This window comes from Macaca mulatta, chromosome 16 (genome assembly GCF_049350105.2).
Source record: "Macaca mulatta isolate MMU2019108-1 chromosome 16, T2T-MMU8v2.0, whole genome shotgun sequence".
NCBI lineage: Eukaryota > Metazoa > Chordata > Mammalia > Primates > Cercopithecidae > Macaca > Macaca mulatta.
Window position 1 is genome coordinate 40,829,705 of NC_133421.1, and position 17,072 is coordinate 40,846,776.

Sequence of the window (17,072 nt, forward strand, 5' to 3'; positions counted from 1 at the left end):
CGGAGTAAGACCCTGTCTCAGAAAAGAAAAAAATCTGAGACAGTGGCATAGATCACCAGCCAGGTGGGCTTGCTAAGGCCTCCCCACTAGTTGCAGAGAGAATGCAGTCACTTCTGGAGTCCCAGGGTGTCTGGTTATCTGTAAAGGAAGCCGTGGTTTCCTGTCTGTGGCTCAGATCAAGGTGAGCCCTTTTCTGTGGGGCGCCTGTGAACCCTGGGAGGGTGGAAGGATGCAGGGTGAGGGATGAAGGGAAACAAATACACGGTGCAGGGGGCACAGAACACAGAAGGCACCCAGGGAAGGTCTTCTGCGTGGATTTGACAATGGGCCACTGCAGGCTGCACCTGCCATGTGCCTGTGCCAGGCGTTTTGTCGGGTCCCCCTCCCGTGTTCAGTACAACGTTGGGGCATTTGGTTGGGAACTCAGGAGCGAGGCCAGCCGTGTGCAGAGTCAGCAGGAACTGGAGCTGTCCTAGAGCAGCCCTGTCCTGGATGTCCCAGGGTCTGCAGGACGCAGAGGGCACCCAGCTCAGAGGAATGGGTATGTTTGCTTTCTCCAGAGGCTGGCAGAGTTGTTAGGAGTCCCTGCGAGCCAAGCGGGCAGCACTGCCTTAGGTCCCCTCCCCCAGGAAGGCCTCCTTCTTCCCTGTGTCCCCAGCCTGCCCTCTGCGTGTGGGAGTTAGTCCCAGAGGACAAGGGCCTCTTGCAGCTCCCTGCACAGTGCCCTGAGCCGAGTTCCCCACTGCCTGGGCTCCATCCCTGCCTTCCAGTGCTCAGCTGGCCTCCTGGAGCCTCGGGCCCCCACCTCAGCCCTTCCCATCCCATGCCCATTAGTTAGAAGCAGAGCAGCCATCCCAGGCTGAGGCTCAACCTCTCACCATCCCTTGTGTCTGCCTGTCTGCACAGGGTGCGAGGAGCTTCTGAAGGATGTGCTATCGGTGGAGAGCGCCGGGACTCTGCCGTGCGCGCCAGAGATCCCAGACTGCGTGGAGCAGGTAAGGCTTGGGGGACCTCTAGGACCTCCATGGCTCTGCCTCCTCCTTGGTCTCGCCTTTGCTCCATTTTCAGTATCTGGGAGGATCCAGAACCTCCCTCTGAGGACCCTTCTTGAGCATCAAAGTCAAGAAATAGTTTTTGGAACAGGAGCCCTGAGGCCCCATTGGGAAGCCCCAGCAGAGTGTGTAACAGCTGGGGGTCCCCACCCAGCAACTTTGTTCCCCATCTGTGGCACGGAGGAGAAACTGAGTTCCAGACAGGGAAAGTGACAAGTGCAGGGGAGGCAGGACTGGAATTGTTTCCTTTTCTCCTGCACCATCGCTCTCTGGTGAACGCTTCCTGTTTATTTGTTTTCAAACAATGAATTCTCCAATTCTCTGACACTAACTGGTGTCCAGCAGTCAGTTCCACCTGCCACTAACTACCCAGCATTAGCACAGACTCCACGAGTCAAGGCCAGCCCCATGAGACTGCCCCACTTCCCATGCCAGCTGCGGTTCTTCCTGGATAACTGCAAACACAGGGTTCCCAGGACCCCCTCTCTCAGGCTGGGTAATTCACTGGAAACACTCAGGAAATGGTTGTACTTATGCTGATCAGCGTATTACAAAGGGTACAACTCAGGAATAGCCACATGGAAGGGATGTACAAGACAGCGTATGGGGAGCCGGGGTACAGAGCTTCCGTACCTTCAGGGACACTGCCTCCCAGCACATCACTGTGCTACCAGCACCCAGGCTCTCTGCATCTCATTGTTCGAGAATCTGTAGGCCTGGCGCGGTGGCTGATGCTTGTAATCCCAGCACTTTGGGAGGCTGAGGCAGGAGGACAGCTTGAACCCAGGAGTTTGAGACGAGCCTGGGCAAGATAGTGAGACCCTGTCTCTACAAAAAAAATTTAAAATTAGCTGGATGTGGCGGTGCACACCTGTAGTCCTAGCTACTGGGGAGACTGAGGTGCGAGGAGCACTGGAGCCCAGCAGTTTGAGACTTCAGTGAGCTGTGATTGTGCTACTGCACTCCAGCCAGCCTGGGTGACAGAGCCAGACTCATCTCCAAACCTAAAACAGTTTTTACAACCCGGTCTCCAGCCCGTCTCCTGTGCCTGGAGGTTGGGGGTAGGTGGGAAGGTGAGGAAGTTCCCACCTCATTGTATGCTTGGTCTTTCTGGTGACCAGCCCCATCCTGAAGCTCTGTATCAGGAAGTGGGACAAAGACCACAGTCCCCAAGGCTCTGTTTTACTGTTATCATCACCTAATGGTGTGTTTCTTATAAAACTTTGAACTAGTTTTCCAAACAGTGCAGCTTCATCCTACAGAGAAATAGTTTAAGGTGCACAAGCTGACAACCGGCGAGGTCCCTCCTGGTGGCGACACCCAAAACTAGAAGAGAATGATTTTGATTTCTCACCCAGTCCAACCCCCAATCCTTTTCCCCAGTTCTGATGGGTGTCTCCTCCGGCCCCCAAAACATGAGTATGTTTATAGCTGAAGGAGATCCAGGACCCCAGAGGCCGCTTTGGCCAATGGTAGGCCTCTTGGAATCCAGCTGGGTCGTAGGGCCAGAGTTGGGTTCCCTGGGCAGGACTGGAGGAGGGACAGTCCACAGAGAGGGACATAGTGCTGAGGGCTGCCAGTCCACGGCGGCAGAGACCAAAGCCAGGCACCAACTGTGGCTAGGCCTCAGGCTGCTGTGCTCAAAGCAAGAGCCCTCAGGGATGCGTGGAGATAGCTGGGCTCCAGGCCCATGCCCGTGCCAGCAGTGGTGGCTCCAGGCCTGTCTTGATGGGTCCAGCGAGGAGGGGTTGAATATGTATTTGGGGCCAGCTAATGGAACCAGGCTTAGGGCAGAGGACCCCTACTGAGTGTCCCAGGAAGTTTGTGGGGAGGCCCTTCCTGGATTGCTGAGTGGGAGGCAGCGTGCAGAGGTGTGCAGGACTGGGTCCACACCCACGGGGGCCACCCAGGACAGGCCATGGAACCTGAGCACATTCTTCTCAACCCCTCTGAGCCTCAGTGTCCGCAGCTGTAAAACAGGGCTTGCCACGCCAATCTGGAGGGTCTGTTGTGAAAGTTCAGTGGGAAGACAGACCCCTAATATGTGCTAATTCCTCACCGCCTGCTGTTGTAAGAAAATAGTGCTGAAGTGACCGTTTGCATTTTTCAGTTTACCTTTGGATACCGGTGTTGCAAAATTATGTCAAACTAAGGCCCTGCCCCAAGAACTGCAGGGCAGAGTGGAGCCGAGGCCTGGGGTGGGTGGGGAGTGCGGGTAGGGATGGCGTGTTCCCTGCAGTCTTTGGCTGCTTTTGTGGCCCCCACATTCTGCCATTCACACCTCTGGAAAAGATGGCACGTGGAGAAAAGGTGAGCAGGGGGCACAGAAGAGCGGGCCTCCACCAAGGTACTCTTTTTTGTAAACTGATATTATTTTCCTCCAAAGTCTAGAGCTTATGGGAAAGTAGAAAGAAAGACCGCATCAGCCTATCTCAGCAAGCCTGGTGCTTCTCCTCATTTGTTCATGGGACTTTGCAAGCCTATAGGTGTTTGTTGCTTTGGGTTTTAAGCTTCTCGTGGGTGAACTGCTTTCTGCCCTCCATGGAGGCCTGGCCCCGGCTTGGGCGACCAGAGCCTAGTGAGATGGCAGTAGGTGGGGACACAGTGGCAGCCTTGTTCATTATACTCGCTGGGGCTGTTTGGTTGACCTGGGCTCCGTTCCCGACCATGGGCTCCTGTGTGTTGGCAGGGAGAGGAAGGGGGCACAATCCGAAGACCAGCCTGACCGAGTGGACGGCTTCTGGGTTGTGAATGAGTCCCCTTCCTGGCTCAGGCTCCTGTAGTAGCAGGGTCAAGACCACAGCTCTGCAGATGAGGTGTCAGAGTGGGCCAGACGGGCAGGTCCGAATTTCTCAGGCCCGGCCCTCGGCGCCCTGCTGTGTCTTAGCTGTCCCCTAGGGGTCAGTCTGAGACCGAGAAGAAGCGGTGCCTGGATCACTAAGTGGGCTTCCCAGATGCCCCCAGGGAATGCAAACCTGAGGCATGATTTGAGGAGGTGTGGGGATGACACACAGATGGGACGACAGGCGCTCCACCCCTGTGCTGTGCTTGTGTGCTGGGAAATGAAGCCTGTCTTTTGGGGACACCCCCCTCTCCCCAGGGTGTGGATGGAGACCTCTGATGTCACCACTGGATGTGGCTCATAGTTAAAGCAGTGAATGCTTGAGTGCTGGCTGGTGGGCGAGCCGCTGCCACCTGGCCCCTGAGAGTGCCCTGCCCTTCTCATCCCCTTCCCAGGCCCCGAGAAGCCCCTAGCATTGGACATCAGTCAGGGACCCCTGGGGTTGCTGTCCAGACCTCAGGCCAGTGCGAGTCTATCCCAGGCAGTTGATGCCTGGATGCACCAGTTCCTGACCTAACTGGATGTGGCTCCACCTGCGTCCCCAGAGCCCTGTGAAACACTGGCACAGGGAAACTTTGAGTCTTGAGAACCCCAACTGTTGAGCAGGCTGTTGAGCGAGTTTCCTGACCCAGGGAAATTTGCTTCTGGTCATGCCTGGGGTCCCTGGAATTGCCCTGGGAGTCCCTCTGAGACTGTCCTGCTCAGGCTGCCCATCAGCCCCCAGTCCATATGCTATAGGGGCTCCTGTGGGGAGGGGGCATGGAGACATGTGGAGAGCGCCACACTCGGGTGCTAAAGGCAATGGGATAGTTGCTAGGGGCCCGTGGCCACCCGTCGGCAGGTGGTGATGTGAACCCTAACCCTGCAAGCGCTGTAAGGCCATGGGCCCCGTTCATCCACCCCATGGTGGATTAACAGGCAACCCCATTAAATGGAGAGGGCATCCGGCCACCTGCCCTCCTGTGTAGCCACCATGCCAGCAAATGGTGTCAGTAGCCTCCAACCCAGAGAGTCATCCTCAGCGCCCCCTCATGCAGCTGCCTGGAGTCCCCCGTTCCCCACTCACCCCTGCCTCCGCCTCCCATCGCAGTCACCCACTCACCCCTGCCTCCCCTTCCCATCGCAGTCACTGCCACCCACCGACCAGGTGTCCTCCTGTCCTCGGCCCTCCTCTCTCCACACCCGCATACCACAGTTTGGCAGGCTGTCCCTAAGTTGCTGCTCTGATTTGTCACCCCGCTCCTGGGACCTGTCCTTACCAAGGGATGAAAACCAACATCAGCTCCTACCCACTGCTCCAGCCTCATCTCTCACCGTGGTGCGTCTCACACCTAAAACTGGCGATACCAAACCACTCCCTGTTTTCTGAGCAAGTCGCGTTCTCTCTTGCCTCTGAGCCTTTGCATGAGTGTTGTCTTTGTCCTAGGATGTCCTCCTTCCCGCTTACTTGTCAGGAGCTAACGTCTACTCACCTTTTTAAGACTTACTTGGCAAGAGTGGTGGCTCATACCTATAATCCCAGCACTTTGGGAGGCTGAGGTGGGAGAATTGCTTGAGCCCAGGAGTTTGAGACCAGCCTGGACAATATAGTGAGACCCCTTCTCTTTAAAAAAAATTTACTGGCCGGGCGCGGTGGCTCAAGCCTGTAATCCCAGCACTTTGGGAGGCCGAGACGGGCGGATCACGAGGTCAGGAGATCGAGACCATCCTGGCTAACACAGTGAAACCCCGTCTCTACTAAAAAATACAAAAAACTAGCCGGGCGAGGTGGCGGACGCCTGTAGTCCCAGCTACTCGGGAGGCTGAGGCAGGAGAATGGCGTGAACTCGGGAGACGGAGCTTGCAGTGAGCCGAGATCCGGCCACTGCACTCCAGCCTGGGCAACAGAGCGAGACTCCGTCTCCAGAAAAAAAAAAAAAAATTTACTGGGCCGGGCGCGGTGGCTCACGCCTGTAATCCCAGCACTTTGGGAGGCCGAGGCGGGCAGATCACAAGGTCAGGAGATCAAGACCATGGTGAAACCCCGTCTCTACTAAAAATAGAAAAAATTAGCCGGGCGCAGTGGCGGGCGCCTGTAGTCCCAGCTACTCGGGAGGCTGAGGCAGGAGAAGGGCGTGAACCCGGGAGTCGGAGCTTGCAGTGAGCCGAGATTGCGCCACTGCACTCCAGCCTGGGCGACAGAGCGAGACTCTGTCTCAAAAAAAAAAATAAATAAATAAATAAATAAAATTTACTTAGGTACCACCTTCTCCAGGAAGCCTCCCTGGCTCCTTCTGCCCCAGCCCAAAGGAGAAGGACCTGCACTGAGCTTCCTGGGGGCCCTGCACCCTCTATCACCGCCCGAACCTCACCTTTCATGACAGCCAGCCCCATGTCCACCCAGTGGCTGCAGGACTCAGGCTGAGCTCCTCCTTTTCACCCCCAGGACAGCACCCACAGCAAGCATCCTTATCCATGCTCCTTGAGTGCGTCTAAGTATTTCTAAGACTAGATATCTGGAAGTGGAATTGCTGTATCAAAGGGTATGTAGATTTTGTATTTTAATAGATACAGATATAATTTTCTTCCACAAAGCCTGTACCGTGTGTATCATCCAAGCAGTATATGAGAGTGCCCCTTTCCCATGGCCTTCGCCAACCCCGGAAGCCATCCATCCACCTGCTGGTCTCCGGCTCAGCAGCCTGGGGGGAGGAAAGCCCGTTGCCGCCGTCCTCTGTGCTGCCCGGCTTCCTAGGGAGGCAGACCATCTTTTTCTTATCTTCCCATGCCCTCTGGATTTCTGCTTTTACGAATTATTCATATTCTTTGCCCGTTTTCAATATGGTTGTTTGTCTTTTCCTTACTGATTTATAAGAAATCTCTGTATATTCTGTTTTTTGCTTGTTTGTTTGTTTTTGAGGCAGTCTCGCTCTACTGCCCAGGCTGGAGTGCAGTGGCGCAATCTCAGCCCACTGCAACCTCTGCCTCCTGGGCTCAAGCGATCCACCTGCCTGGGCCCCACAATTAGCTGGTACCACAGGCACATGCCACTGCGCCCAGCTAATTTTTGTTTTTGTTTGTTTGTTTGTTTTGGTAGGGACAGGGTTTTGCATGTTGCTCAGGCTGGTCTTGAACTCCTGTGCTCAGATGATCTGCCCACCTCGGCCTCCCAAAGTGCTGAGATTACAGGTGTGAGCCACAGCAACAGGTTGAAATCTCTATATATGCTGATTATCAATCTTTATGCATTTTGCTTGTGTTTTAATCTTGTTTTGGGAGTGTTTTATTACACAGAATGTTAATTCTGATGTCATCATTTATCAATCCTTTTATGCCATTTAAATTTTGTGTATCATTTTGTGCCTTCTCTACCTCCAGGCTATAAACATATTCTTCTATATATCGTTTTCAGATACTTTTGAAAAAAAGAAGTATTTATGCTTAGCTCTTTGATCCACCTGGAGCTTATTTTTGCTTTTGGTGGGAGTAGAGATCTGGCACTCTTACTTCCTCAATATGGCCAGTGCTTTGAGTTCCTAATGTTGAATAGTCCCTCTTTCTCAATCAATTTGAAATGTTATCTTTATTGTAGGCTAACTTGCCTTATAAACGTAGGTCTCTTTCTGGACTCTAGTCTGTTATATTGATTTGTCTACCTAATTTTAAGCCAAAGCCATAGTTTCAGTTACTCTTGCTTCATAGTTTGATATCTGATAGGGAAAGGCTCTCTCATCCTTCTTTTTTTCCTTCAGGCCAGGTGCGGTGGCTCACGCCTGTAATCCCAGTACTTTGGGAGGCCGAGGCAGGTGGATCACCTGAGGTCAGGAGTTCGAGACTAGCCTGACCAACATGATGAAACCCCATCTGTACTAAAAATACAAAAATTAACCAGGCATGGTGGCGCACGTCTGTAATCCCAGCTACTTGGGAAGCTGAGGCAGGAGAATCACTTGAACCTGGGAGGTGGAGGTTGCAGTGAGCTGAGATTGCACCATTGCACTACAGCCTGGGCGACAATGCAAGACTCCATCACACACACGCATACACATAAAAACAAAACAAACAAAAAAATACCTTTTTTGTTATTCTTACATATTTTCTCTTCTGGAACAGCCTATTTGTCAAGCTCTCTTACAAATCCTGCTGGAGATCATGTTTGAAATTGAATTTGTGCATTAATTGAAGGAAATTGGCTTCTTTACAATATTGCATTCTGTCATCCAGGAATATATATATCTCTTTATTTATTCTGGCCTTTTATGCCCTCTAAGCAAGTTTTTTGTTGTTGTTTTTTTGGTTTTTTTGAGACAGAGTTTCACTGTTATCGCCCAGGCTGGATTGCAATGGCTGGATCTCCACTCACTGCAACCTCTGCCTCCCAGGTTGAAGCGATTCTCCTGCCTCAGCCTCCCTAGTAGCTGGGACTACAGGTGCCCATCACCATGCCCAGCTAATTTTTTGTATTTTCAGTAGAGATGGGGTTTCATCATGTCGGCCAGGCTGGTCTCAAACTCCTGACCTCAGGTGATCCGCCCGCCTCAGCCTCCCAAAGTGCTGGGATTACAGGCATGAGCCACCGCATCAGGCCAGAAAGTTTTATAATTTTCTTCAATAGGTTATGCACACTTTCTTCTTAGGGTGACTATATTTTGGAGTTTTTATTGCTGATATGTGTAGGATCTTTTTGCTATGATATTTTATAATTGGTTACAACTGATGTATAGGATTGGTTTTCATTTTTGGTGTTAATCTTGTCATGATAACCTTGCTAAACTCTCCTTATTTTATTTATTTATTTATTTATTTACTGAAACAGGGTCTCACTCTTGTTGCCCAGACTGGAGTGCAGTGGCGTGATCTCGGCTCACTGCAGTCTCTGCCTCCGGGGTACAAGCAATTCTCCTGCCTCAGCCTCTCAAATAGCTGGGATTACAGGCATCCACCACCACGCCCAGCTAATTATTGTACTTTTAGTAGAGATGGGGTTTCACCATGTTGGCCAGGCTGGCCTCGAACTCCTGACCTCAGATGATCTGCCTGCTTCGGTCTCCCAAAGTGCTCAGATTATAGGCGTGAGCCACCATGCCTGGCCCATTAAACTTTCTTTATATTTTAGTAGTTTATTTTTATGCTATTTTCTATAATGCTTAATTCTATATAACAAGGTAACCATGTTGCCATTTTAAATTTTAAATGGCAACATGATATTTCATCACATGAAGACAACCAAATTTATATAACAGTTCCTTATTGTTGGACATATATATATATGTATGTGTGTGTGTGTGTGTGTATATATATATATATATATATTTTTTTTTTTTTTTTTTTTTTTGAGACGGAGTCTTGCTCTGTCACCCAGGCTGGAGTGCAGTGGCTCGATCTCGGCTCACTGCAAGCTCTCCTCCCAGGTTCACGCCATTCTCCTGCCTCAGCCTCCCGAGTAGCTGGGACTACAGGCACCCGCCACCACGCCCAGCTAATTTTTTTTTATTTTTAGTAGAGATGGGGTTTCACCGTGTTAGCCAGGATGGTCTCAATCTCCTGACCTTGTGATCCACCCACCTTGGCCTCCCAAAGTGCTGGGATTACAGGTGTGAGCCACCGTGCCCAGCCAGGTATATATATATTTTTAACGTAATTTGGGGAATTAACAAAAGCAGTATAATAATCATTCTTTTTTTTTTTTTTTTTTTTTTTTTTTTTTTTTTTTTTTTTTTTTTTGAGACAGAGTTTCGCTCTTTTTGCCCAGGCTGGAGTGCAATGGCCCGATCTCGGCTCACCGCAACCTCTGCCTCCCGGGTTCAAGCGATTCTCCTGCCTCAGCCTCCGTGCCCGGCAATAATCATTCTTATAGCTAAGTCTTTCCCCACAGCAGTAATCATCACTTTAAAGTAAATCAGATATTGGCAAATTACAGACCCCATGAGCCAAATCTAGGAGCCTGTTATTGTAAATAAAGTTTTACTGGAACACAGCCACACCCATTTGTTCACATCTTATCTGTGGCTGTTTCCACACTGCAGTGGCAGAGCTGAAAAGTTGCCATGGAGGCCAAATGGACTGCAAAGCCTAGAATATTTACTGTCTGCTCTTTACAGAAAAAATTTGCCAACCCATATGGTAAATTCAGGCAAATGGAGACTGTTTTATGAGAAGGATGCAAAGGCTGGGCACAGTGGCTCACGCCTGCAATCGCAGCACTTTGGGAGGTGGAGGCAGGTGGATCACCTGAGGTCAGGAGTTTAAGACCAGCCTGACCAACATGGTGAAACCCCGTCTCTACTAAAAATACAGAAATTAGCCAGGCATGGTGGCACACGCCTGTAATCCCAGCTTCTCAGGAGGCTGAGGCAGGAGAATCCCTTGAACCCAAGAGGCGGAGGTTGCAGTGAACTGAGATCGCACCGTCGCACTCCAGCCTGGGCAACAGAGCAAGACTCTGTCTCAAAAAAAAAAAGGGCCGGGCGCAGTGGCTCAAGCCTGTAATCCCAGCACTTTGGGAGGCCGAGACGGGCGGATCACGAGGTCAGGAGATCGAGACCATCCTGGCTAACACGGTGAAACCCCGTCTCTACTAAAAATACAAAAAACTAGCCGGGCGAGGTGGCGGGCGCCTGTAGTCCCAGCTACTCGGGAAGCTGAGGCAGGAGAATGGCGTGAACCCGGGAGGCAGAGCTTGCAGTGAGCTGAGATCCGGCCACTGCACTCCAGCCTGGGTGACAGAGCGAGACTGTCTCAAAAAAAAAAAAAAAAAAAAGGAAGAAAGAAAGAAAAGAAAAAGAAAAAGATGCAAAATATTGAAACTGCCTAATACTAATCTGTCAAATTCCTCTGCAGGAATCCCATCAGGATTGCATCAGATTCCTTCTACCCTTTTGATACTGGTGTTGCTGGGTTTTCAGACCCTTTAAATTTGAGATGTTAAAATTAGAACCCCTCTTTTGAATTATAATATGGTTTAACTTCTTAAAGTACATTTTTTGGTCACTAAGAGGGCTTTCTTCATGAATTGCCTGTCCACATTCTCCACCCTGGCTATGTTTACTTCTATTGAGTTTTTTTTTTAAGAACTAGAAATATAACTTTTTGACATACATTAAATTTTTTCCAGCTTGTTATTTATTTATTTATTTATTTATTTATTTTTATTTTATTTTTTTATTTATTTTTTTTTTTGAGACGGAGTCTCACTCTGTCGCCCAGGCTGGAGTGCAGTGGCCGGATCTCAGCTCACTGCAAGCTCTGCCTCCCGGGTTCCCGCCATTCTCCTGCCTCAGCCTCCCGAGTAGCTGGGACTACAGGCGCCCGCCGCCTCGCCTGGCTAGTTTTTTGTATTTTTTAGTAGAGACAGGGTTTCACCGGGGTAGCCAGGATGGTCTCGATCTCCTGACCTCGTGATCCGCCTGTCTCGGCCTCCCAAAGTGCTGGGATTACAGGCTTGAGCCACTGCGCCCGGCCTTGTTATTTATTTTTAGCTTTGTTTATGACATCAAATTTTAAAATTTTTATAGCCAATTCAGCATTCTTTTGCTTTATGGCTTCAGCCTTTGGTGTAATGCTTATAAATGCTTTCCCGCCCAAGATTGTGAAACTGTTCTGTTTTATTTTTGTGTATTTAATTTTTCTATTTAAAGCTATAATTCATAGAATTGACTGTGATGTCTAGAGTGAGGTAGGGATCCAGTTTGCCTTTTTGCCGTCAGTTCCTCTTGCCCTCCCTCACCTGGCTGTTCAGCAGCTTCTTGCTAGGCTATGCTTTCGCACGCAGTCCCCTGATGGCAAAGGAAATGAGGTTTGGCCTGGTGCAGTGGCTCAGGCCTGGAATCCCAGCACTTTGGGAGGCTGAGGTGGGCAGATCACTTGAGGCCAGGAGTTCAAGACCAGCTTGGCCAACGTGGTGAAACCCCATCTTTACTGAAAAAAAAAAAAAAGTTAGCCTGGCATGGTGGCACATACCTGTAATCCCAGCTACTTGGGAGGCTGAGCCACAAGAATCACTTGAACCCAGGAGGCAGAGGTTGCAGCCAGCCGAGATCGTGCCACTGCACTCCAGCCCGGGCAACAGAGCAAGACGCTGTCTAAAAAAGAAAAAAAAAGGAATTTGGGTTTGCTGGGAACCCAGACCTGAGCCTGAGCCCAAAATGGCTCTTTTGCTCATGTTCAGAAGGGGCTTTGCCAAACTCTCGTCTTTCCGGAAGTTTTTAAAATGATCATAACCTGTGCCTCCTCTAGAACTTGCTGGGGAGGAGGCCTACAGCCTGAACAGCTAAGCCCACCGTTGCTTCATTTCATCCATCCTGAAACAAGCATTTCTAAAACCACTCATGACAATGGCACTTATAAATTCTAAAAATACTTCTCCTGACAAACAGCACTGTGATTCACCGCGCTGCTGGAGGTGTGGGTGGGGCGCCATGCTCCCACTGGTGTGGTGGCAGGAGGGAGTTTCAGAGCTCAGGGAAGGAGCCTTTCTACTTATATCTGGCCCCAATATATTTTTCTGTGTTTCAACACCCTCCCCCGCCTTCCAAAGAGAAAAAAAAATCTACTTATCCCAAGCTTCAGAGCTTCTGTAAGATCCTCGATTTGTGTCTTTAGGTAATAACTCAACTGATTAAGGCAAAGGTGGCTGGGACAGAAGCAGTGCAGATATGGAAGCCCCTTTTGTTTGTTCCAAGCCTGGTCTGCCCTGAACCATGTGTCTCCTACCTCCTGCCCCTGACCATCCCTACCCTAAAGAGGCTAAGCTGAGCTGGCCGGCGAGTGCTACTTCCCACGGGCCACCTCCTGCCCCTGATGCCCAAGTCCACATAAATCGTTAGAACCTACTCACCAAGTTAGAGCTTGATAAAAGTCTGGAGAGGCTCCTTATATCCCGTCTTTTTAAAGCTGAGCAGGAGGGAAAAGTTTGGGTTTTATGACCCTGTAGGACATTAGCCACCTTCGTATGTACCGTTCCAGTCTCATTTCAGCATCCTTTCTTTCCCTGATGACACAGACTTTGATCCCTCCCCTTCTCCTTTGGACCAGCTATCCCTACCTGCTGCTTCCCTCATTAATGAGTCTAGCACAGTGCGTTTTTGAAGGAGTAACTGTGGGAAACACACAAGCACAATCACATGAGGGCAGATGTTCTCCGAGACAGCGCGGTCGAAACCAATGAGGACTCTGGGTCAGCAGGGCCTGGGGTGCTTCATGTGTCAGAGGCTGAACTGGAATCTCAGTGGAGATTCTACACCCACCATTCAGTTTATAAACCTCCGAGGGCCCAGGCTTCTGCTGCAGAAGGTGCAGAAATAAAGAGTAGATCACTTTTACTAAACAAAGACCTAGAGAGTTGGCTTTGTCTCCAACTTTTTATTTTGAAAATTTTCAATCTTCAGAAAATTTTAAGAGCAGAACAATGAATCCACATATATCCTTCACTTGGATGACCAGTTGTTAACATGCCACTAAACTTAGTTTCTCTGCCCCTGTGTTTGTTGGTGGGGTGTATGTGCATACACACTACTTTTTCTTCTGGACCATATGAAAGTTAGTTGCGGACATGACACTTTATCCTTAAATACTTGGCCATTGCTAAGAAGAAGGACACTCTCCTGTGTGACCACAATATAGTTATCACTTGCAGAAACCTTAACATTGGCATAATTTGTTACCTACTATAAAATCTACATTCAAATTTTCCAATTTTTTTTTTTTTTTTTGAGACGGAGTCTCGCTCTGTTGCCCAGGCTGGAGTGCAGTGGCCGGATCTCAGCTCACTGCAAGCTCCGCCTCCCGGGTTTACGTCATTCTCCCGCCTCAGCCTCCCGAGTAGCTGGGACTACAGGCGCCCGCCACCTCACCCGGCTAGTTTTTTGTATTTTTTAGTAGAGACGGGGTTTCACCGTGTTAGCCAGGGTGGTCTCGATCTCCTGACCCCGTGATCTGCCCGTCTCAGCCTCCCAAAGTGCTGGGATTACAGGCTTGAGCCACCGCGCCCGGCCAAATTTTCCAATTTTATATATATATATATATATATATATATATATATATATATATATTTTTTTTTTTTTTTTTTTTTTTTTTTTTTTTTTTGAGATGGAACCTTGCTCTGTCACTCAGGCTGGAGTGCAATGATGCGATCTCCGCTCACCGCAGCCTCCGCCTCCTGGGTTCAAATGCTTCTCCTGCCTCAGCCTCCCGAGTAGCTGGCACTACAGGCACCCACTACCACGCCTGGCTAATTTTTGTATTTTTAGTAGAGACGGGATTTTGCCATGTTGGCCAGGCTAGTCTCGAACTCCTGACCTCGTGATCCACCCGCCTTGGCCTCCCAAAGTGCTGGGATTACCGGCATGAGCCACCGCACCTGGTCCCTCCCAGAAATAATTTTATAGCTTTTATTTTTATCTCAAATCTAATCCAGGATCACACAGTTTAGTTGCCATGTTTCTTTAGCTTCTTTTAATCTAGAAGAGTTCCTCGGCCTTTGTTTTATTTTCTATTTTTTTTTTTTTTTTTTACTCCTATAATGACATTGACCTTTTTAAAAACTTCAGGCCACTTGCTTCAAAGAATGCCCCTCAATTTAGATTTGCCTTTATTGATTTTCTAGTCCTTTGGGGTACTGTAACTTAAATTTAAATTAAAAATAAAATGGGGTGGCGAGGAGGGGGCCTGGAGGGGAGTTCTACTGTGTTTATTTTTCAGGTCTAAAACACACTTAAAGTGCGTATTGTTGGCGCCCTCAATGGGCCTCAGTTTTCCCAGGTGAAACATGATCTAAACACCCCTTCCAGCTTGTGTCCATTCTAGCATTTGGGGAAAAATGCCTAATTGTGTGTGTGCGGCCAAGCGTCCACCCTTGGCATCTCTCAAATTGTGGGGAGGCAGCTGGCCTTGGTACTTTCTGGCTCCAGGAACATGCCACGGGCCATTGAACGTCTGTGCGGTGTACACTGGGGACAGTGTTAGGAAGTGTGGGCTCTTACACGTGACCAGGCCACATCTCCACCCTCTTTGGGCTGAGATTAGGACATTGGGGTAGGTGTATTTGTCTCCTGAGAGGGCCAATCTCAAGAGAAAACGAGAAAAGAACCCTCCAGGTCTTTGGGGGAATTATCTGAGATAATGTGGGGAAGAAGTCTAAGCCCCTAAGATATACTGGATGGTGCTTCTCCAGGTACCCGTGCCCGAGGGAGAGACCAGCCACTTGCTGGGACGCCAAGGGGCATCTTCCTGGAGCAGCAGATTCCCTGGAAGAATTGGGGGAAACATTGTCCAACATTAAAACTAACATGGAACATAATAAACATATTTTGAAGATAAGAAAGAAGCCTGTAATCCCAGCACTTTGAGAGGCCCAGGCTGGAGGATCCCTTGAGGCTAGGAGCCTGAGCAGCAAAGTGAGACCCCATATCTATTAATAAAAAAAGACAAAAATTAACTGGGCGTGGTGGCAAGCACCTGTGTGTCCCAACTACATGGGAGGCTGAGGCAAGAGGATTGCTAGAGCCCAGGAGATTGAGGCTGGAGTGAGCCGTTTGTGCCACAGCACTCCAGCCTGGGCAACAGAGCAAAATCTCATCTCAAAAAATAAAGTAAAATAAAGATAATAAGAAAGACTTTTATCAATTTTATTTTACTTTATTTTATTTATTTATTTTTTCGAAACGGAGTTTCACTCTTGTCGCCCAGGCTGGAGTGCAATGGTACAATCTCGGCTCACTGCAACCTCCGCCTCCCAGGTTCAAGCGATTCTCCTGCCTCAGTCTCCCAAGTAGCTGGGATTACAGATGCGCACCACCACGCCCAGCAAATTTTTGTATTTTTAATAGAGACAGGGTTTCACTATGTTGGTCAGACTCGTCTCGAACTCCTGACCTCATGTGATTCGCCCACCTCGGCCTCCCAAAGTGCTGGGATTACAGGCACAAGCCACTGCGCCCAGCCGCTTTATTTTATTTTTGAGACAGGATCTCACTCTAGCACCCAGGTTGGAGTGCAGTGGCGCGATCTCAGCTCACTGCAACCTCCACCTCCCAGGCTCAAGCAATCCTCCTGCCTCAGCCTCTTGAGTAGCTGGGACTACAGGCGTGCACCCAGCTAATTTTTGGATTTTTTGGAGAGACAGGGTCTCACTATGTGACCCTGGCTGGTCTTGAACTCCCAGGCTGAAGCGATCCACCACCTCGGCCTCCCAAAATGCTAGGATTCCAGGTGTAAGCCACCATGCCCTGCAGGAAAGACTTTTAAAATTGTTTTGCTTTAGAGGCTACTCTTTCGAGTCCTACTTCTACTATAGACCCATGTCCCTCTTCTGCTGTGGGGCCACTTTATGCAAGGTATTACTGTTATTGCTGTTTTGTTTTCCTTTTCTTTTTTTTTAAGAAACAAAGTCTTACTCTGTTACTCAGGCTGGAGTGCATTGGTATAGTGGTGTGATCACAGTCACTGCAGCCTCAACCTCTCAGGCTCAAGCAATCCTCCCACCTCAGCCTCCCCAGTAGCTGGGACCACAGGCACACACCACCACTTCCAGCTAATTTTTTGTTTGTTTGTTTTTTCAGAGACCGGGTCTAGCTATGTTGCCCAGGATGGTCTCAAACTCCTGGCCTCAAGCAAGGCTCCCAACTGGGCCTCCCAAGACACTGGGATTACAGTCATGAACAACCTCTCCTAGCCCTGGTTTCTTATAATATAGTAAATGCAATGTTCCTTTTAGTAACAAAACAGGTCTTGGCTGGGAGGGAGAAACGGAGAAATTTGACCCCACGTGGCCGAGGCCTGAGATGGGCTCCACGGGCAGCCTCCAGGAGGGATGTAATTTTGCCTCCTCTCAAGGCTGGCCTCAAGGAGGCCTGATTCCAGCCCCTTTGTCTAGCGCTGCCCTGAACCTGTAAGAATCCTTCTGACCAGATCCTCACCAGACACTGTGAATCCTCACCCAGGTTGCTTAGAATCCTGGAAAGAGCTCAGGTTCGAGTCAAACGGGCTGAGTGTGGGTTCTGCTTGACCACTTCCTGTGTGTCATTTGGCAAGTCGCTTTGCTTCTCTGAGCCTTCTTCATTTCTGCCTGTCTAAAGTCGGAGTCGTCAGCCTGATTTTCAGTGTTGTGGTGAGAATGCAATGGATTAATGCTTCTAAAGGTTCCTGAGGAGACGGGTCCCCCAGTCAGTAGTATCTATGACTGCATTCTCTGTGCCACTCAG

General features: G+C 49.6%; 1 protein-coding gene across 1 annotated transcript in view; it reads left to right on the plus strand.

Moving 5' to 3' along the window:
• The window catches only part of RAB11FIP4 (RAB11 family interacting protein 4), a 149,349-nt gene that overhangs the window by 41,738 nt on the left and 90,539 nt on the right, over positions 1-17,072 (plus strand). The window contains exon 3 of the mRNA XM_015119012.3: positions 907-995. Coding sequence (XP_014974498.3) covers positions 907-995 — 89 coding nt within the window. The remainder of the gene's footprint in view (positions 1-906; positions 996-17,072) is intronic.